This window comes from Pinus tabuliformis, chromosome 3_2 (assembly GCF_031772625.1).
Source record: "Pinus tabuliformis cultivar Carrire ecotype Pingquan chromosome 3_2, CPIR1, whole genome shotgun sequence".
NCBI classification, from domain to species: Eukaryota; Viridiplantae; Streptophyta; class Pinopsida; order Pinales; family Pinaceae; genus Pinus; species Pinus tabuliformis.
This window is the reverse complement of record NC_142302.1, coordinates 513355808-513379488: the sequence shown is the minus strand read 5'-3', so window position 1 is coordinate 513379488 and position 23681 is coordinate 513355808. Positions and strand designations below refer to the sequence as shown.

General features: G+C 37.8%; 1 protein-coding gene across 1 annotated transcript; it reads right to left on the bottom strand.

Moving 5' to 3' along the window:
- Positions 1 to 5510: 5510 nt before the first annotated feature.
- On the bottom strand, positions 5511 to 6350 carry LOC149181577 (uncharacterized). Its single transcript, XM_089414256.1, has one exon. It carries the CDS (start codon positions 6348 to 6350, stop codon positions 5511 to 5513), a length of 840 nt encoding a protein of 279 aa, XP_089270382.1.
- Positions 6351 to 23681: the final 17331 nt, after the last annotated feature.

Below are 23681 nucleotides of genomic sequence, written 5' to 3'. Positions count from 1 at the left end.
TAAAACCTCTATCATACTAACCATCACCTGGGTCAGGTTCATAGTTTTCTCATCTTGACTCTCTCGCCCCCTACTACCATTCTTCATAGTATGGGCACTCTGGTCCTTGGTATTTCTCCCCAGGTGGTCCTCTGGTTCACTCATCCTCCGTCCATCTTGTGCAACACTCAGCTTAACCCCCGCTTCTTCTTTACTTTGCATGGTAGAGTAAAATACTACCTCACTCATACTCCATTCCTTCCTGGAGGTTACCACCAAACCTCTCTCCTCCATCATACCATACAAAATAGAGAGAAATTCAAAAAGAAGGTCTAAGGAGACATACCCGAATTCATGCTTTCCCATCGACACTCCCAATGCCTGCACTACTCTTTGCTCCTCTTCCTTTTGACGCATACTAAGTTGCCTTCTCCTCTTTTCCACCCTCAAGTAATTCATCCCACCTATCCCACTTCCCATCCCACTACCGCCGCCAATTCTGTACTTCTCTCTCCTCCCACTCCTTCCACTCCATTCTCTCGAGATCCCCACTGACATGCATGTTGCCACCGTGGCCTTTTGGATGGTGCTTTGGGCAGTAAGTGGTCGCCCTATCCAGCCACTCCCACGAGCTGTCCTTCTGCCCTTACCTTCCTTCCTTCTCACCCCGATCGGGGGCCACCTGTATCTATTATCCTTAGATCGTGTCTTCATGGCAATCTTGGGTTAATATTTTTTTGAGAGGTTCTAATTCTAGCTTCTCTGAATGGGGCACCCAGATGCTGTCCAACTTGCCTCCTTGTTCATCACTGCCCCAATTTGCAAGGAAATCCGCTGCTCTATTGCCTTCCCTTCTTACATGCTTAATGATCATATACTCAAATCTCTTGGAGATAGTTTCTAGATCTTGGACCAGGCTAGCCATCCTCCAGCTTTGCGTAACTTTGTCCCATGATGTCCCGTTAATGAGTTTCTTCATTATGTTAGTGACCATTTGGGAGTCGCCCTCAACTTCCAGATTGTTGTAGCCATTTCTTATCGCTATCTTCAGTCCTTGATAGACTGCCATCAACTCTGCTTCATTATTACTCATGATGCCTCCATTGTCTGAGTAAATCCATCTTGTTCTTCCTTGGTCATCCCGGAAGAGACCTCCAAACCCTGCCGGGCCTGGATTGCCTTTGGAGGCTCCGTCAAAATTCACTTTGATAAATCCTGTCGTAGGACAATTGAAGTGAATAGCACTGCTGCAGCCTATATCAGGGGGTTTCCACATTTGCGGTGCTACCATTCCCTGTTTTAGGTTCAGCTTGTGTAGAATTTGTTCTTCCTCCGGAGTCATTGTCCAATCCTCTGTGCTCCATGTTTCCGCTAGAATAGTTTCTCTTATATGACTCATAGTTTTATCCCAGACCTGCTCTAGAGACATCTCTTTATTTTGAAAGATTCTCCTGTTTCTTTCTTTCCATATCATCCACATATTCATGCTTGCTGCAAGACTCCAAGCTCTTCTAACCACTGGGCTCGTGAATTGACCTTGTCCCCATTGTTTAATTGTTTCTCTGATGTTCTGTTGATCTCTGTTTGTCCTTCCAAAGAGTCTTCTTACTTCTTCCCATTGCTGTTGCACTCCACTACAAGAATTCAAGAGATGTTCCTGCATTTCCTGATCCTGTTTACAAAGACAACACCTAGGAGGGCCTTGAATTCCACGTTTTTGTAGTTGGTCCCAGGTTAGAATGCGACCTTTACCTACCAGCCACAAGAAGTAAGTCACTTTCAGCCACCAGTTACTCTTCCAAATTTGTTTCCATATAGGTGTCATATCATCTTGTTCTTGTTGGGCGGCGAGTTGATATGCTTCTTTAACCGTGAAGTTTCCCTTCATTGAATAGCCCCATCTCAGAATGTCTGGGCCTGTTCTTATAGGTATTTTCCTTGTCTGCATTTCTTTTATATATATCTCTCTTTGCTCCCTAGCAATATGTCCATCCCATTCTTCCAGGTTTTTCCATGTTCTCCAGGATTCTTCTTGGCTTCCTTCATTCCAGAAATCCCTTACATAGTCCATCCCTTCCTCTTTTGCCTTTCGGTATGTGCCACTTAGAGCTTGGACACCGTTCAGTCTCTCCCTTTGCTGCCAGGCTTCTTCCCAGAATTTGGCTGAACTTCCACTCCTGATTTCCCAGAAAGCATGCTTGGATATTATCTCCCTATTTTGACTGGCCAAATTCCATATTGTCGACCCTTTCGGTGTTTCCCTTAGTCTTAAGATTTCCTCCGGACTTGTTGGCATGTTATATTTTTTTGTCCATATTCTCTTCCATAGGTCCTCCCCTCCCTTCATCCATCTCCACCAAATCTTAGCCCCCATTACTTGGTTCAAGGAGTAAGGGTCTCTTAGACTCAATCCTCCATCATCTTTACTTTTCACCAGACCTTTCCAGGATACCAGTGCCCACTTTCTTTGCTACTTTGGTCCTCCCCAGAGGAATTTTTTGAAAATATCCACCATTTTGGTGCACGCACCTTTAGGGGCGGCCATTGCTGAGAGTTGGTAGATCGGAATCGATTGTAGGATTTCCTTAACCAATACTACTTGACCTGCTATATTCAGGGTTTTGAAGGACCAGTTGGCTAATTTGTTGGCAATTTTCTCAATGGTTTGTTGCCAATTCGTCATCCTTAATGGGTTCTGGGCTAGCAGAGTACCTAGATATTTTGTGGGTAGCTCTCCTGAGCAGAAACCCAATAATCTTGTTAAATAATTTCTGATATTTCCTGTTGTGTTAAAGAAATATGTACAAGACTTCTCCTTATTAATTTGCGTACAAGAAGCTTCCATAAAGAGGTCTAAGATCCCTTTTATTCTTCTTGCTTCTCTGAGAGACACTGCACAGAACAACATGATATTGTCCACAAATTGCTGGTGTGTGATTGGGAGGTTACTCCCCCAGATCTGGATTCCTTTAATTTTCCTATCCCTCAATTCTTTTTTGATGTATCTTCCTAAACCTTCCGCCGCAATGATGAACAGAAAAGGAGACAGGGGGTCCCCCTGACGAAGTCCTCTAGAGGCCTTGAAGGTTTTAGAGGGCGATCCATTCAAAAGAATGGAGAAATTTGGGGTAGAGATCATGGTTGAAACCCATTCAATCCATCTATTACAAAAACCAAAGGCCCTTAAAACCGATTTCAAGTATTCCCAATTCAAATGATCATAAGCCTTGGAGAGGTCCAGTTTGATCATCATACCCACTTCTTTTTTTGTTTTTAGAGAATGCACTACTTCTTGGGAGGCTACTAGACCATCCAGAATTTGACGTCCTTCCACAAAACCTGTTTGTTCCGGGGAAATAATACTAGAAAGAATTGGCTTGAGTCTTTTAGCCATTAGAGAAGCAATAATTTTATAAATAACGTTACAAAGAGCAATGGGTCTAAAACCCTGAGGATCTTCAGACTTAGCAGTTTTGGGAATAAGAGATAGGAGGGTTGAGTTTAAGCCTGTACATACCTTCTGATTTCTTCGAGATTCTTCCACCACGTCCAAAATATCTTGGCCCAAAAATTTCCATCCAGCCTGGTAGAATTCAACTGTGAAACCATCTGGTCCAGGGGCTTTATTCTTCTTCATCCCTTTCACAATCTCTTCTACCTCTTCCAGAGTTGCTGCCCTCATAAGAGCTAAATTTTGATCCCTGGTAATCATGCTTGGAATCTCATTGCATATTCTCTCAGTAGCCTCTCTTCGATCTTCATTGGGTTCTGCAAGGAGATCTTTGAAGTGCTTTACCAAAATCTATTCCATTTCCTCATGCTGAGTTACTCGAAGTCCTTCTTCATTTTTTATGGAGAAGATTCGATTTCTCTGTCTTCGTTGAATCATTGCCTAATGGAAGAACTTTGTGTTCCTTTCCCCTTCTCGTAGCCAGTTCACTCTAGATTTTTGTCTCCACAGAATCTCTTCCTGTTTCCTTCTTTCTTCCATTTGGCCTATCAATATCCCCTCTTCTCTAGCAAGATCCTCACTTCTGCCTACTATTATAATTTCTTGTTGGACTTTCTTCATCTTCTGATCTAGAAGCTGCTGGTCCTTGAGGATATTCCCAAATTCCTCTTGGTTCCATTTTTTAATTTTTTCTTTCATTTCCTTCAATTTTAGTTGGAAGGTCTGCATCCTGCTTCTTCCCCTTTGTTGTCTTTGTTTCCACCATTCCTCTACTTTCGTCATAAACGTTTGATCCCTTAGCCAGAAGGCCTTAAACCTGAAAGGCCATTTCTTGGGGCTGGCTTTGATGTCAAGCTCTATTCTAATCGGCCAGTGGTCAGAACCCATTCCCGGTAAAATCATTGCTTCAATGAATATGTCTTGATTTATGATCTACTCTGATATTAAGAATCTATCCAGTCTGGAAGCAATTTGGTGTATACCGCCTCTTCTATTGTTCCAAGTGTAGATCCCATTTGTCGTTTGAATGTCTACCAGTCTTTGTTCTGCAATCATATCTCTGAAAGCTTCCATATCTGAGTCTGTTCTTCTAAGTCCTCCCCTTTTCTCCTTTAGAGATGTGATCATATTGAAGTCTCCTCCAACAATCCATGGAGATGCTGGAAACATGGAATGTATAGTTTCCAGATTCTGAAGGAAGGTCCTACGTTCACCTAGAATGTGAGGACCATATATACCTGATAGAAGAACCCATTCTTGAGATCCTATATTCCTAAATCTTCCTAAAAGGATTCGAGGTATGTTGACCCAATCTTCAAATTGAATCTCCTTTGGGTTCGAGAGGATTGCCAAGCCCCCACACTACCTATAGCATCCTGACCTATTATCTCATAATGCGGCTTGAAATTGCTCAAAATATCTTTTAATTTTTGTTCTCTGATTTTTGTTTCTTGAACTAGCATTATAGTGGGTTTATCTTTTTTAAGTCTCTCTTTCAGATATCTTTGTTTCCCCTTACTATTCAGCCCTCTAATATTCCAGGTTGTGATGATCATTTTAACAATTTAAGGGGTTGTTGGAATACCTCTGACAAGGGCACCACTCTTCTTGAGTTTACTAGCATTTCTCCAACCATTTGAATGGTCTCACTCATAGGTCTTCTTCCTCTTTTCCTTCCTCCTTTCCCTATAGTACCCACATCTGTGCTTTGTCCTCCTTGTGCCCCTAGCTGTTCTAGCTGATTTATTATTATTGTCCCTTGTTTCTCCTTGTATCTTTGGAACATGTCTTTATATAATTGTTTTTGGTCTTCTGGTATGAATCTTTCATCTAGATGCCTCCATTCTTGCAAAAGTCTCTTCATGACTTGTTCTTCCTCGCTTCCTTTGTCCTGTTGTGGGTCTATCTCCATTTGGTTCTGATCTTGAGGTTTTTCTGTTTTCTCCCCTTCCTTTTCTATTTCCATATTAGTTTGCACTTTATTTTTTCCTTTGTCTTCCTTTATATGCTCTGCTGTTTCATCTTCGTCATCCTCACCTTTCGCTTCCATTTCCTCTTCTTGTAATATCTCAAACTGGTTCTAGCTTTTCTGAGTGAATTCTGGAGAGGGTGGATTCTGCTTAGTTTGTTCTCTTGGGGATTTTCTTCGCCGCGGCACTTCTGTAAACCCTTCATTGTCTCCTCCTCTTGTCCCTTCCTCCTTTTCAATATTCTCCTTTTTGCTCGAATCTGTTGGTGCTCCATTGGCAATCATCGGACATGATTTGTAAAGATGGTCATATTCATGGCATCGTCTACATCGAAATGGAATATGTTCATAATCAACTGGTTGTTGCCATACCTCATCATGGTATTCCACTTCAATATAGTCTGGAAGTAGTTCTGTGATATTCATGTAGACACAGATCCTGGCATATGACATATATCTACCTCTTTTGGTAGTTTCTGCCACCTTGACAAAAGTCCCGATTGAGTTCCTGATCCCCTCTAAAATCTCTAGATCCCAGAACTCTATTGGAAGCCCAAACAGTCTAACCCATATTGGTGCTGCTAACATTTTCTCCTTATCTGGGTTGTAACACTCTTCCCATTGTCTCATAAAAAGACCTGCATTATTGAAGAAGTAAGGTCCCTCCTCAAAGATCCTCTCCTTATCTTCCAGGTTAGCAAAAATAACCGTAAAGAAACCTTTTGCCCCTAGTTTTAGGTCGATATGCCCCTTAGGCTTCCATCTCTGTTGTATCCATTTAGTCAAGTCTTTCTCAGACGACCATGTGCCGACAAACTTACAGATTAGAGTGTGATCTTTCATATATCCTCTATATTCTTCAAGTTTATTGTTTGGGATAACAAACCTGGGTTTTTTTGTTGCTCTTGGCAAGCATCTGTTCCCCATCCTTGCTTGCCATATTGCTCCCATGATCGATGCATCCTTGCTTCGTCTCCCTGTGCCATCACTTGATTCATTCCTATTTTTTTCTCCTGCTGTTACATTTTTATAGGAGGGGATCTCTCCCCCCCATCTGGCTCTGCCATTTCTTTTGTAATTCCTATCAATTTTCGGGTTTTCTTCCTCCAATCGATCTTGCGATATTGCTTAATCTGATCTTATGCATGTGGGTTTAGGTTCCCCCTGCACCCTGATTTGGTGCAGGTCCGCTAGAGGCAAACCTTTCCAAAACCCTAACCCTAGGCATTTGTCTTCAGCGTCTATGAAACAAAAAAATCATGATGCAGGAGCCCGCTAGGTTCAAGATGGAATAAATCGGTCCCTCTGTTAATTTAACTTGTACCTCTTCTTCTTATTATCTTTGAACCTTTGCTCACTTTTGCAATTCTGAGTCTTCGAACTCAACATCAATTTTTTTAGGTATATTTCTCTTCAAACTCTTCACCCTCACTACAGGGGTTTGAACATCTATTCTTTGCTGCATTTTGTTGCCGAGCCACGTTTCTTGATTTGCCATTTTCTCAATTTTTGGCTTGCTTTAATGAATATAAGGTGTACAACTAATATCCCCTCTTTTAATTGAAATTATATGATGAGGGTCATATTTCCACTTCCCTCCTTGATCAAAACCAAACTCCTTCACCATTTCTTTCATTCATGATTAATGCCCAAACAATTCTTTCTAACTTAAAAATACACGCTTTGCATGCAGGAACAAAATGAACTTGGTCAACATTTATACTTTTCCTTATAAAGTCAAGAGAAAATATCCTCATAGAAAAAATATTGGAAAACAATATGGTGGTACTTCAGTCCCGTACAATATTATCTTAGAGTAATATTCAAAAATATATCAGTCCCCCACTCTAGTGTCATTACTGAGTTGCAACAACTCTTTTGGTTCAGGAAAAATCCTTAGAGGTTTTTTATTGCTCAAAATAGTATATACAGTGGCCATGAATGATGACAAGTAATAGGGAAATCTCTCATTATTTTCCTTCTTCCTAACAACAATAGTCCATTCAATCATAGATTTCATTTGATTTGTTGAATCCCACATATTCATACCTAGATGGAAAAACTTATCAGGATGTACATAAAATAAGATATAGGCCAAGATAGAGGGACATCTAAGAAAACCATAAATATGATATTTTTGAAATTGAACAATAATAGACTTGGTTAGGTATGAAGGAATATCCAAAATAATATTTGGTTGCAACATTAAACTCAAAAACCAAGATAGGGCTTGTTGAATTACTATCCTAGCATCATATTCCCCCAAAAGAGACAAAATTTTAATTAAGACATATTGTGCATCTTCAAAAAATAAGGTTGTTGGATAATTCACTATAGGTGGAGAAATTTCAGAATTTGGTGGCAAGATGAGTCTAAACAAACCTTCCTTATTATCTTTAGAAATATGTTTATAAGTGAGGAGTAAGGAATCATATGAAAAGCTCTTGGGATTCTCGACTGTAGGAAAATTAAAATATTTGTGTATTAGCTTTGAAGTGACCTCAAAAATATTCTCCCCTAAAGAAGACATAACAAAATTCCTCTGTGGGACAAGGGAAGACACTAACCAACTAAACAACTTGGGGAAACTATAGGTATGTGGGATAAGTACATGATAAAGGTTAGATTGGATGAATTGAAAAAGATTATCTGAGTCACTATAATGGTCAAGAATGTTCTTTCGAATCTCCAAAATGTCCAAGGAGCAATGGGAATTATATACTTTAACTTCTCTTTCCATAAGGGGTGTATCAAAAGACATCATAGAGATTGTAGGTTTTTTAGTTGATGTAAGTGTTTTCTCCATGTTTATAAATCAAAATAAAGGACAGGAAGAAATGTTGAATTATTAGTTACCCAATAACTAGAGATAATGAACATTTGAATGATGGTGTGGAATTGACAATGTACACTTTGGAAACTGGTCAGTGTAATTTTGCAACTGGAGGACAAAGAAAATAACAGGTGGGGTGACCTTTTATCAAAAATTTTTAATGATGTGTAATGGCTTGCTCACTTTCCTAACTCACTTAATGGGTACATGAGCTGTCACCAACTTCCAATTCATGGTTTTCATAAAAACCATTAACCACTTCCGAGGGGGGCCCATAGCGGTTTGTGAAAAGTGGACAAGACCTGTCAGAATGAACCATGGCCATTGATTTGGATATGGCATGTTTAGCCATCCTACTTTCCAGCGGGTCCTCATCCCATAAATTTTGATTGATTTAACCTGTCAAAAAGCCTTTGATTCCTCAAGATGATTCCAACGAGCGACGATTTGACCACAAACATGCGCAATGTTTAATTTCCAATTTACAAAAGTTTTGCACCCACTTTTATGTAGTTTAAGGTTGTGCTTTTAAGCCTAAAAGGTTAGGTTTGTATGCAATATATAAATAAAACTTTTGAAAATGACTGCTATATAAAAAAATTCATAGTCGCTACAACCAAAGTCATATATATATATATATATATATATATATATATATATATAATGATTTCTTTGTAGGAAAAGTAAAAAGTAACTCTGACTACAACACCTTACACTAAATAACTTGGGTCCTTGAATTGTTGACCCTTCTAACTCTTAATTTTTCTTCATTTGGGATTCCATCTAGATAATAATGTAGACTATGGCCTTATTCGACCCTTCCAAACTGACTAGGTGTCTCATATCCTTCCTTATCTCATGCATTTTGTCACATTAGCAACCTCTTGGAGGAGGATAGCTAGCCATGGCATGATTGTATCTAGGAATTTCCAAATACAAGACTCCAAGTATTTCCAAAATTAAGACTACCACCACACAGGAAAAATAAAACAACAAGAGGATTGGAGGGACAAAGCCTATTTGAGTATTTGACAAGACCAATCAACTCAACAATCACTTTAAAATCCAAATAGAAACAAAAAACTAAAATTACAAACCTATCCATATTTTCAACATGGAAAATAGGTTAATTGCTATCCATAGGTGACCTATAATTAACCATTAACCATTAAATAGTAGAGTAGTAACAATATTAATTTTATTAAGACTAGAATTATTTGTTGTAGGTAATTTCAATATTAAAACATTTTCAACATTTTCAGATTGCATTCACCCAATATCATCATAAACAATTATGTAGAGAGAACATTAGCAATGATAATGTAGTGGAACAATCATAGGTCTATCATGATATCTCTCTCATAGGGCTCAACATATCTCCTTTGTATCTCTTCCATAATCTTTCCTCTTATCACAGATAAGAACGCCCAAGGAGACCACTATCATACCCAAGAATTGTGGCCCATTAGGGCACTGTACACCACAATACTGAGGCTCATTAGGATACTATTACACCAAAAAAGTAAGGCCCATTAGGGCATTGTTACACCACAAGGCTGAGGTCCATTAGGGCATTGTGGTTTTATCACAAATAAGGACCAAGGAATTCGTTTTCATACCCAAGAATTGAGGCCCATTAGGGTGTTGTTACACCACAAGACTGAAGCCCAGTAGTGCATTGTTACACCACAAGCCTAAGGTAAAATTTTGTAGCCCCATAGGATGGAATTATCATTATATCACTGCTAATTAATTACAGGCCCCAACAATAGAAATATATATATGTGAGAAATTAAAAATATTTAATTGTATTAATGTTACTTATGAGTAGATATATACTCTCCAAGTTGAATCATTCAAGTTGGCCTTGAAATAACGGTTGGGAATGCATTTTTGTGAAGTGGGCCAAAAGTGCCTTGCTTCACTAAAATGCATGCCCAAGCTTCATTTCTTAGCCAATCTGATTGATTAAAATTGTAGATTGTTTATTTTTCTATTTTACACACTCTTACATTGTTATATTTTTACCAACCAGTATAGTAGTAACAATGTTAATTTTCTTAAGGCTAGAAGTCTCTGCTGTAGATAATTTCATTTTAAAACATTTTCAAAATTTTCACATTGCATTCACCCCATATCATAATAAGTAATTATGTACATATAATATTAGCAATATCAATGCAGTGGAATAGTCATATGTCTTTCATGATATCTATCATAGGTCTATTATGATATATTTGTCATAAGGCTTAACATATCTCCTTCATATCTCTATCATAATATTTTCTCATATCATAGATAAGAAGGCCCAAAGAGGTAACTGTCATGCCCTAGAACTGAGGCCCATTAGGGAGTTGTTACACCACAAGGCCGAGGCCCATTAGGGTGTTGTTACACCAAAATACCGAGGTACAATTTTGTAGACCCATAGGATGGAATGATAACTGTATCGCTAATTAATTACACATCCTCGTGTGCATTTATTGGAGGCACACAAACCTACCCTTTACCTATGAAATCCATGCAATTTGGAGTGTTCTTGAATAACATAAATATATCTATGAAAATTTTAAAATATTTAATTGTATTAACTTTAATTATGGATAAAAAATACTCTCCAAGTTGAATCATTCAATTTGACCTTGAAATGAAGGTTGGGCATGCATTTTTGTGAATCAGGCCAAAATTTCCTTTCTCCACTAAAATGCATGCCCAGGCTTCATTTTTTGGCCAATTTGATTGATTCAAATTGTAGATTGTTTATTTGACTATTATACACAGTTTTACATTGCTATATCTTTAATATCTAGTATAGTAGTAAAAATATTAATTTTTTTTGGCTAGTAGTCTCTATTGTAGATAAATGCATTGTAAAACATTTTCAAAATTTTCATATTGCATTCACCCCATATAATCATAAGAAATTATGTAGAGAGAACATTAATAATAACAATGAAGCAAAACAATCATAGGTCTATCATGATATTTATGTCATAGGGCTCAACATATCTCCTTAATATCTCTGCCATAATGTTTTCTCATATCATAGATAAAAGGCCCAAAGTGGTTGATGTCATTCCAAGAACTAAGGCCCATTAGGGCATTGTTACACCACAAGATTGAGGCCCATTAGGGCATTACTTTTTTTGGCAAAGATTCACATTATATTAATATGGAAATATACATAGAGTACATGCAAAAAATATTGCGGGGTATTCACCAATCACCCATTGAGGTTCTCTGCCATTGGAGAGAGAAACCATAGAACCTTTCCAAAATTTGCAAATCAAGTCTTGTGTAATGCATCATCAAAAAATATTTAATCTAAACATTACAAAATTAAGAACCCTCATTATGTGGTGGGATTGAACCACTGAAAGACAAACTTAAAGAGAGGATAAAACATAAAATAAAATTGTTACATTGTTACACCACAACACAAAAGTGTGGCTCCTCCTCGAGCCACTCAATCCTTCTTCCTTCCCCTTGGATCCATAAACTCTATCCTTAATGAGTTTTTCTTCTTTCCCTTGGTACAATAGGAACAGGAGTAAACTGGAAACCTTGTTCCTTTAGAGCTATTTGAACAAAATAGGAAGGGTTAGTGATATCCCCCCTTCCCACAACAGTGCTCTCAGAAAGAGAAACATGATCACCATTGTTTCTCCAGGCATGTGTCCCATGCCTATCCCTGACCATTTCTCTCTTCTCCCTGCTATAGTTGCTCCTTCCTTTGGTAGGTAGTGGCAAATATTTGGTCTTCATTCCTTCTTTAAGATACTTTGGGGGCTACTAGGGTGGGGTGGTTCATACATTTTCAACCATCCATTCCATTTCCTCAAACTGATTCCAACTCTTTCTACCACCAGAATAGGGATTCTTCCCAATTCTAAGTAATAGTTAGGGGTGAGGTCCCCCTGTCCTACCATTAAATAAGAGGGAAGAATCTCATCCTACTACTATAGCTCCCAGAGTGGGAATTGTATTGACATAATTCTACCAAATCGACTCACAAAAAAATCTTTCAAGGAGTGTCAGGATACACTTAATCATGAGACTGTAGCATCATGTAAGAACATATATATGATCAGATGGGGCATTCCCTAGTCCTAGCCACGCATCGCAAATTAACCAACTCCCATGGTTGAAATCTCCTTTCCTATAAATACCTCTTTCAACTCTTCTGATGCAATATCTTCTTCCATAATAGTGTTAACTTACCATGGAAACTACTTGAGGCCCCTTCTCTCATCATTTCCTCCATCTCTTTCAATTCTCCTTCAACTCCCTTTGTGAGCTCCCTCATACTCCTTCGGTTCGATGCCACTCTTGCACTCCTTCTCCTGTTTCCAAATTAAACTTCCCTCATTTGATCTAATCATCTATTACTTGAAGACTTGATTTCACCAATTATTTCATTCATCAATCATCCCTTGGCTGGTATTTTAAAGCTTTTTACACTTTCTGCTCCTTCATCATGGCTTCTTATGATCTTGACTCTGCCATAATGGTTTTATGATCTGAATCACTTTGAGTCTGCAAAAACATGGCTTACAATATTCATTTAGATCAACTCAATACAATGGTTCACATGTGCTACTTGTCTCTCCCCAATCAATCTCGGGTTATTTTATCTTTTTACCTCATTATTAACCTCATTAGTGTTCACAAACTCAAAATTCCATGGTTAAATTTGACAACTCGCATGCTATCTTCTGCAAGAAAATTTTGATTCAAAAATTTTCCAAGCTACTTTCTTTCACTTCACCGAAGATTATAATGCAGAGAATGGTTGTTTTGGTGCAACTCCCATCATTTGGTCTTAAACTTTCACAGGAGTTTTTGAGCCTTCACATGTTAAAGTATGTTGTCACTCGTGCACCTAGTCCAAAATATTGTGACTCGTGTCCTTAATTTTGTTGAAGATTTTTCATTAAAATACTTAATTATCTTCTTGGCCTTGAGTTCTTCTTTTTTTACTTGTTTCTTACATAGATAAATGCTCATTTATGATCCTCTTATTATAATCTTCTATTGTGTAATTATATCACTACTACATTTGGGCTGAAATTCCAACTGTGGAATCTGACGGAATGAATAAAATCAGAAAAAGTGTCAGATTTTTTTTTTTTGTTTTTTTTTTTTTGTTTTAAATCTTGACACTTGTCGAATATTTGATGACATTTATTTAACCTTCAAATATATAAGGGAAGATATTTTTCTCATTGAATCTCTGACATTTTTTTGTATAATTGATAATGTCGTTGAATTTTTTATAGGAGTTCTTTTACCGTTGACTTTATCCAATATGAAAATGTGTTGTCCAATATCTGACAAATGGCAATTCACTGTTGCATAACATTCAATTCCACCATTAATGTATTTTTTCCATTGTGAACGTCTAATGTGGGACAAGTTTACGTTGAGTTTAACTAATTATAATAAATATAACATTAATATTATAATTATATATAATTAATATATGTTAATATTAATATCAATAATATACATATATCAATATATACATATAGACATATATACATATAGATATGTATATATATATATATATATATATCTATATATATCTATATATATATATATATATATATATATATATATATATATATATATATATAAGCCTAGACATCATATAACTTTGACATAGTTTCTATATATATTAGTTGCGATTGTTTTGAAAGGTTGTAGGCTTATTTTGAGTTTAATTTTTGAAAAAAATCATCATTGAAAGTTTGGTCAGAAAAAATGTCACATAACATTCCTGAAGGAGACCAAGGATACGTGGGATTGACATCGGGGGCTTCTGATGATCAATGGTGTTATTTCGTAAAAATTGTAAGGGCTTGAAGCCAAGGAGAATTCTAATAAAATCATCTAAAAAGCATTGCACAAACTATGGACACACTGAAGGCAGACATGAATATAATCTATAGTAAATTATTCATTATATTTCTTTGTATTGTAGATTTTTTTGCAAATGTTTATATGTATTTTGTATTTTAGGTCATATTTATTTGTATTGTAAATTGTATTTCCTTTCTATTGTAAATGCGCTTTATAATATTCTTTTGGGAGGTGTTTGACCTATGTTGTCATATTGATGTGGACTAAAAATAATGTTTGATTATTTTCTTTAGGGTCGATTAAGGGGTTAGGTTGACGTATGGGTTAATTACTTTATGGGCTTAGGGATAAGGGGTTATTGTTTAAGGGTTTAGGGGTTAAGGGGTTAGGGGTTTAAGGGCCTAGGGGAATGGGGTTAAGGTGCTAAGGGTTAATGTATGTTTATGGGGTTAATCAGGACCTAGAGGATTTAGAGGTTAATCATGGGCCCGTTGACATGGCGAATTTTCGCTATACCAACAAGGGGAACTAACTCGATCACAGATCCTAATTAGATCTATTTTCGTTGGAGTGGCTAGTTCCAACGGGTTTTAAAGGACCCCGTGAACTGTTATAAGTGTTGAGAGATGGCTTCCTAGAGGAAGACTTCAATTAAATCAACAAAAAGAAACAGCTAACCTATATGTATCAAATCCTATCTAAACTACTTAAGCTACTCTAATCTAGTCCTTACTATCCTAATCTATCCTGCATGAGCAAAACAAAAGGAGGTTAAACATCATATATAAATACCAAGTCCAAAATGAATCAATTACTGGTCCACATAATAAAAAGGCTATATTAAATCCTAATCGTAATCCAATTATTTACACAGGAATATACATTCCTTTCCATACAAATAACACTTGCAACTGATGTTTAACAAAGTTTGGAATCGGCAACCTTTCATGAATTATCAATGCTATTGAATTACATTCAAGTAACCAAGAACAACCATGAACAGGTAGTTAACAATATGCACAAAGCTAATCACATTTATCTTCATGCCAACAAGAACACACTGATTCTAAACATATGAAAGAAAAGGAAAATAAATCTGAAACACAGGCTCCTTCTTGAACCAAACAATCATCTTTATTCACAATAAATCAAAGTTGTTTTCTCCAAAAAAAAGCCTTTCCCTCATCTACGGAGGTAATATTTATGCCTCTGGAGATGACCTTCGGTCTTGCCTTTCCTTTTTTCCTATTCTTTTCAATATACAAATTAGAATACACAGATGTCAAATAATCAGGGTCATTGTTGACACGTAGAAAGCATGTCCTATCACTGGAGCGCTTCATTTCTTGGGGAAATGAATAAATGTTGATCAAAAGAGGATGACTGTGTGTCATCTCTTCATGATGAAACTAGGGGCAATTTCACTTTCAAAATACACAGGCAACGCGTGGAACTTGACCGAAACACCTAAGGCTGCTTCTTTAAATGGCATATCTGCATATATTGACTCTTGAGATCTGCTCATGCATTTTTTTTTACTCCTCACCCGCCCTCTCTCGGTCCTCGCTTGCAGAGATAACCAACATCAATCATACTTATGCAATTATGATAAAATGCTTAAAAAACACAAATGTTTCCTTCATGGAGCACTTATAACATCAAAGGAACAAGCGTGAAAGAATCGCCCCTATTTTTTAACCCATGCATTGATTAAGTACTGCAAGCGAAAATTCAATTTATATTGAAAATCATTGCATAACACTGAACCGGATGGTATTTTGGAAGGGGTCTAAGTGGTAACTGGTATTGCAAGGAAGGCCCCAATTCCACTCTTCAAATGACATGTAGCAGCTAGGAGGAAAGAGGATACCGCTTTTCGGGCAAGTATTCCTCGAGCTACTTGTTCACCTGAAATTTGCGTGGACCGTTGGATCCATGAAGGGTAGATCAACGGTGAAGGATTGGGGAGGCAGACCCGAAATGCATATGGGCCCCATTTAATAATCCCTTTGGATCCGCAACCTAATTTTTCCCTCTTGAAAACCCCAGCCATAGCATATTACCAAATGCACAAGAAAACATGGGAAAACAGTGGCTAGACCCTAAGGCGGACTTCAAAATTTATGTATCGGATCTATAACCATCATTGGGTTCGCCATATCGCTCCTTTTCATATTGCATAACGCCTCAGGCTCTATGGATTGTGATAAGCGATTGGGGAAAGAAGACTCGAATATATATATATATATATATATATATATATATATATATATATATATATATATATATATCTGTGTGTGTGTGTGTGTTAATACTACTAGCGGGTCTGCAATGGATGACTTCCCTTTGAAAAACTCCGGGCCTCAATACTTTATCGAATACATAGGAATATATGGTGAAACCCGCGTCCAGCCATAAGGCCAAACTTGAAATCTTATATATCCAAATTCATAGTTATCGGCGGGTTCATTATATTATATCACGCCTTATATATAGCCCCTAGACCCCGTTGATTGTGAGATGCGATGGGGAAGCGGACCTGATAACACATATATTTCACTTTATAGCCATGTCAGGTCCACTATATCAGATCAGCCTTATGTATGGGCTTCGACTTCCGTTGATTACGATATGCGAAGGGCTTTGGAGCTGAAATATATATATTTGGGTTAATAACACCATTGGGTCCGGTGTATTACGGTAAGTGTTGTGTTCTAATGTTGATTACGGTTAAGTGAAAAAGGGGCGAGTTGGGAATTTTTCGAGTATTTCCATTATAAAGAGTTGTAATAGGAATGAAGATGCGATGGAACGTTTCATGGGGTTGAAAAGGTCCCGATGGAGGGTATGAATGAGGGGCTTAGAGAGGGTTATAGTTGAATCATGTGGCATGGATTTATTAAAGGGGCATTACCATTTAAAAACTGAAGATGTGACTTGGCAGCGAGTTAAAGTCTCTGGGATGAAACAGATCATTCGGAGAGGTGAAAGATCAACTCTTTTAGGGGGCTCATTCAAAATTGCTACCAATGCAAGTTTTAATAGGGTGGTGGTTGTGGCCATAACAAATGGCAAACCGTTGGGCGAATAAGTTATCTCTATTTCCAAACAAACCTTGGATCAATAGAACATTAGGGTGTTAAGATAAACTTGAAATGCAAACTGTACAGATGGACAAGCATGGGTTCCACTTCAACATTAATTTCTTCAGGTGGGATAGAGACAAATAGCTTCTTATTACTGATAGGGTTTTGACAGGCATTCTCTAATGGTAGTATTATGGGATTTATTGACTTTCCTTTACCTGTTTCCTACTTTCAAAAGTCCTTTCGGGGCCATCACTGGTATGTCAATAACTATTTATGTGTGTACCTCAGCTCTTTATTACTCATCAAAATTGATGTAGGTATGTTTATCTACACTTTATATGAGAATTTTAGTGCTATATTTTCATATGATTGAATGGGTTGTAGCCATGGATCATGCCATATTTTTAAACCGCTTAAACAAGGTTGGGCTTGCTGTGTCAACTGGTACTATGAGCCCAACAATAGTCCTTACTCTAACTGGCTTACCAAACAACCTGTCCTTCTAGATTGGCACAAGGACTTGACATTTCATTTTCTTTTAAATAAGTCCTTCCAGTTTCAGGCACAAGGACTAGAGAACAATTGGATTTGCCACATGGTATGTGACAGCAAGTTTAGCCCATGAAAAGAGATTTAATTGTAGATAACAGGTATTAGACAATTTAGTGCGGTGAATGGGACCAATGGAGAATGATTGCAAACCTTACAGGAAAGTATAGGCTAGTTCTGAGTGGGATTTATTCAAAATGCAGCGTTCCTCCATGCTAGTCCAGCTGTAGTTACACATTTTTTTGTTTTATAAAGATGCCCCTACATGCTCTAGATATCCAAGTTATCAACAGATCTTACCTAGTTCCCAACATATGCCAATGAGTGGATTTGGTTTGAATTCCACAACTGATTTTGAAGTTCTCATGGGTTGATTGGAAATTTGTTTGATTTGCAAGGTAACGATGGATTTGGAATTAGCAGACTCATCAACAAGTTAATGAAGAAAGCAAAAGATGAAGGTGGAAAATGCGGGAAATCTGAAAGGTAAAACGAGATTGGAGGATTGAAATCATTTGGCTGAAAAGGATTGCAATTCAAAACAGAAGGAAAATAAACTTTGCAGAAAAACAAGAAAGGAAAAAACGAAAATGTAACTAAACTAACACCAAAAATAAAATGAATCCTAACCTATTCAGAAGATAACCACCATGTGGTGGCTACTAGAAGTATCTCTTCAGATGTTGGCCATTAACAGGGAATTTTTTAGTTTCTCCCTGTAAATTTTTCAATCTGTAAGTTCCTTGACCAATTTTTTCCACAACATGGAATGGGCCCAGCCATAAGTGTTGGAATTTCATGTGTTTACCTTTTGGCTCACTCAACTTGTCCCATTTTAGGACTAGCTCTCCTACTTGGTAATCTTTATCTCCTGCCAGATGGCGATCAAACCACCTCTTCACAATCATTTGGTGATTTCTGAATTTATTTTTGGCTTTATCTCTCAATTCCTCCAACCTCACCAGTTGGTTGATCCTTTCTTGAAGCAACGCTGAACGGGTTCCTCTTGAAGCTTGGGAGAGATGTAAAGAGGGAAGGGTAACGTTTGGAGGTAAGATGGCTTTCTATCCATAGAAGAGGAAGTATGCGGAGTTTCCTAAGGCCACTTTTGGGCTGACCCTATCGGCCCAAAGGGATTTTTTTAGAGCATTGTGCCAGTTCCTCTGGTTGTCATCAACATATTTATAGATTATGCGTATGAGGTTCTTGTTATAGGACTTTGCAACTCCATTTCCTTGGGGGTAATAGTTTGATGCATACCTTATGTAAATTGATTTATCAATAGAAAATTCAGTCAATTTCAGTGAGGAAAAGTAAGAAGCATGATCAAATATGAGAGCTTCAGGAATGCCATACCTGTTGATAATGAATTTCTCAATAAATGATAATACCTCATCTTCATTCATCTTTTGAAGCGGGATGGCTTCATTGCATCTAGTGAAGTAGTCGGTTGCTGTGAGTATATACTTATGCTGCTGTGAAGAGTTTGGAGTGATCTTGCCTATGACATCTAGGCCCCATTGCTGGAATAGACGATAAATCATAATAGGCCTGAGGGGAACAACTGGCTCTCTTTCTCGCCCTGCGGTGGTTTGACACACCTTGCATTTGCAAGTGTAGGCATGCGAGTCTTTGAACACTGTGGGCTAATAATATCTGGCTCTTAATATTTTGTGAGTAGTGGTCTCTCCACCATAGTGACCACCTACTGGGCTGTCATGCATTTCTTTCAAGACATGGTAGGCATCATCCTTTTCCAAACACCTCAGCCAGATTCCGTCATAATTTTTTCTATATAATGTGTTATTGGCCAAATGATATTGATTAGATTTCAATCTGAGCACTCTCCATTGTGATGCATCCATGTGTTTAGGACATGACCCCCGTGTAAGATAACAGCGGATGTCGTGATACCATGGCTCAGGATCCAAATGGGCTTCTGACATTTCGCGCTCATACATTAGTGCTTCATTAATCCATTGGAGCTCCTCCCTGAATTCCACTTGTGCATTCTGTAGGTCTTGCACTTCTGGTTCTTCAGACGCCCCTTCTCTATCCACCAAGGCTTTTGCTGCTAGCCTGCACAATCCCTGCCCTCGAACTATCATTGCTGGCTTAATTTCGAGGTTGAATTCTTGAAGTGTGGTTATCCAATTTCCTCTCCATTCACCCATTTCCTTCTACACGAAGAGGGCCCTTACAACAGGATGGAGAATGATCACTTTAGTCCTGGCCTTTAATAAATAAGGGCAGAAATGTTTTGTGGCCTTAAAAACCGCAAAGCCTTGTTTCTCCACGTCTGGGTAGTTCAGTTCTACTTCTTGGAGATTAGAGCTAATATAGGAAATGGGGACTTCGTTGCCCTCGTCATTTTTTTGGGTGAGGATTGTGGCATATGAAAGATCAGAAGCAAAAATGTACAAGAAGAATGCCTTTCCAAAATTGGGACTAACCAACGTAGGGGCTTCTGCGATGACTCTTTAATTCGCTGAAACACTTTCTTAGCTTCATCGCTCCACTTACACACCACATCTTTCTTCATCATTAGCTACATGGGGTGCATTATTTCCATGAAACCTGAGACAAATTTCCTAACGAAATTGATCTTCTTGAAGAAAGATTGCATTTCCCTTTTATTGGCAGGGGGTTGTATTCTCATGATGGTCTCTATTCTTTCAGGATCAATAACAATCCCTTCTTTAGAGAGGATGTGATCTAGTAGCTTCCCTTCTGTGATTGCAAAGACACTCTTTTTGGGATTAAATGATATTCCATACCTTTTACATATTTCAAAAATTTGTTTCAGGTGACAAATATGATCCCTTTTGTGATATGAATACATGGTAATGTCATCCATGTATACTACTACTGATTTGTTGATCAATCCTCGGAAAGCTATGTCCATGGCTCTCTGGAATGTGGCACCCACATTAATAAGTCCAAAAGGCATTTTACGATATGCGTAAGTGCCCCATTTAGTGTTGAAGGTTTTCTTTAGCTGATCCCCATTAGATACCAATACTTGATTATATCCTAAAAACCCATCTAATAGGGACAACATTTCAGACCCAGAAACGCACTGAAGGATGTGTTCCATAGAAGGGACTGGATAGTTATCCTTTTGCGATGCTTTGTTTAGGTTTCTGAAGTCGATACACAGCCTGATGTCTCCATTTTTCTTTCTCATTGGCATGAATTTGGCTACCCAACGAGTGTGTCTGACTGGGAAAATGATTTTAGCATCCAGCTGCTATGAAACCAGCTCACAAAAAGATAGAAAAGAGAGATCAACGCCTTAGAATTCAGCCTCTTCGAGGGGGCAACCTCCTTTACATTACACAAATAAACAATTCTTGGATGATAAAAATGAAAAGACCTCCTTTCTATATATAGGAGTCTAAGGGGTTATAACATAATCAGAGCTGTTATAACAATAATAATGTAAGGGCACAATAATAACAATAGTGGGCTTCTATGGGGCACAATAGTAACAATATGGGCACTACATGGGTACATCAATATAATAAGTGGGTTGTACTAATAACAATAAGGGGTTACACTAGTAGTATAGGGGCCTAACATGCCCCTCTCCTTCAAAAAGCGTTGTCCTCAACGCTTGAGTAGTTCTTTATGCTTCTGTATAAAATTCTTGTCCTCCCATGTGGAATCTTTAGTGGGTAAGTTCTTCCACTTGATGAGATACTCTGAAATTGATCGATTTTGTAGCTGTCGAGTTCTTGTTTTTGTGACTGCTCCAGGTTCCAATATGATTTTTCCTTCCTCTTCAATTTCTGGAAATATTGTTTGAATTGGGATCTTTTGCAACTTTTGAATAAGTGGCCATACTTCATCCTTCTTCCATTCATCCCTTGCTTCGTTTATCCAATCTGGTTGGATAATAGAAATAGCACAAAACAATGCTTCCACATCCTCATCCTTGAAGAGTCTTCCCATTCGGTAAGGTCGCCATTTTTTAAGTGCATGTAGTATTGCCAACATTTCCTTCTCATAAATAGCTTGCTTGAGATGTAGCAATAAAAATACCCAATCACCTACATCAAAACATTTTTCACTACAATGTTGATCCTACTTGTTGTTTCGTTTGATTTTGCACCGAAGTGGTGTTATCCTTTAAAAGTTGGAGAACTTGTCGTTGATACTCGATGTGATCTTTCACTTCTTGAACATTTTTCTTCTTGATATGTCCTTCTATCTTGATAGTTTGAGGAGTGGTAATTTCGACCAATGAATTACAAGATATGGTTGGATTCATTTCTTATTTCTCGATGTGATCTTTCACTTCTTGCACCTTTTTCTTCTTGATATGTCCTTCTATCTTGAGAGTTTGAGGAGTGGTAATTCTTGCCAATGCTTTACAAGATATGGTCTGATTCATTTCTTCTTTCTCTGGGGTGGGGTCCTGGCGTATATCTTCTTCTTTTGATGTTTCTTGATCCTTTTCTTCCTCCTCTTCATATTCTATGTAAAATAATTTCTTCTCAGCACACTTATGACCTTTAGTGCATTTGCTATCACAATTGTGACAAAGCCCTTTTTCTATTTTTTTCTTCCAATTGTTGTGGTGTAACCCTTGTAGGTTGTGGAAGGCTAGGAGAAACAACACTTCCATCTTTATAGTTGTGAGGGGTATGCTTCCTGGTTTCCATAATTTTGCTTTCCACTATGTCACAAAGCCCTTTTTCTCTTTCCAATTTTTGTGGTGTTGCTCTAAATAAGGTGTTGCTCTTTGTATCCTCATAATGTGCTATCATTTACTCCGTGAAAATTGACCACGTAACAAGTTGTTTTCGAGAACAAAGCCCTTCATACCATAAAAATTGATACGGTTCTAAATATGAAGATGCAATACATACCTTTTGTAACAGTGGTACACCATGTATATCAAAATATTGCTCCATCTAAAGTATCCAATTTACCGGATCCTTGCCATCAAACTTCCTCATCTTGCTTTTTCTTGATTTTAGGACCTCGATCTTGAAACGGCTATAACTCTGTACTTTTGGATCTTTAAGTTCTGAAATTATGATCTATAGTAGCCCTCTATGTCCTCTTTCCAATGCCACCATTCTGATCCAAATTGGATTCTCCAAGGAAGAGTTATGCGAAATCTCCCACAGTGGCCTGATTGTAGACTAGTTTAGTAGAGCGAACTTGTACGACGTGCCACGAGTCACTGTTTCGACCTTTGCCTCTAAACAATACATACAAGAAACTAAAATCCGTCATCTTTCTATACCTTCTTACAAAATTTCAATCCGATGCTCAGAGAGAAAGTTATGATGATTTTCCCCAGGTCACCTGTTTGGAATGTAATTCCGGAGTCTGCAAAAAGACCAAGTTCCTCAGATCATATCTCCGACAATATAGCGTGAAAAGATCTGAAATTCACACCTGAGATTCAGCACGAAGTCTTCTCAAATGGGTTTTTCTTTTATCTTCTGAAACGTCACAGAAACAAAGTTATAGTGAAAATGCCACGATGACCTATTTGGAGCAGTGAAACCCTAGAATCCAAGCTATGATACCAAATGTTATGAAACCAGCTCACAAAAAGATAGAAAAGAGAGATCAACGCCTTAGAATTCAGCCTCTTCGAGGGGGAAAACTCCTTTACATTACACAAATAAATAATTCTTGGATGATACAAATGAAAATACCTCCTTTCTATATATAGGAGTCTAAGGGGTCATAACATAATCAGAGCCGACATAACAATAATAATGTGAGGGCACAATAATAACAATAGTGGGCTTCTATGGGGCACAATAGTAACAATATGGGAACTAAATGGGTACATCAATATAATAAGTGGGTTGTACTAATAGAAATAAGGAGTTACACTAGTAGTATAGGGGCCTAACACCAGCATTTTGTTTAATTCTTTCTTCACCAACAGTTCCAGGCTTGGGTGCATCTTGCGAAACTTTT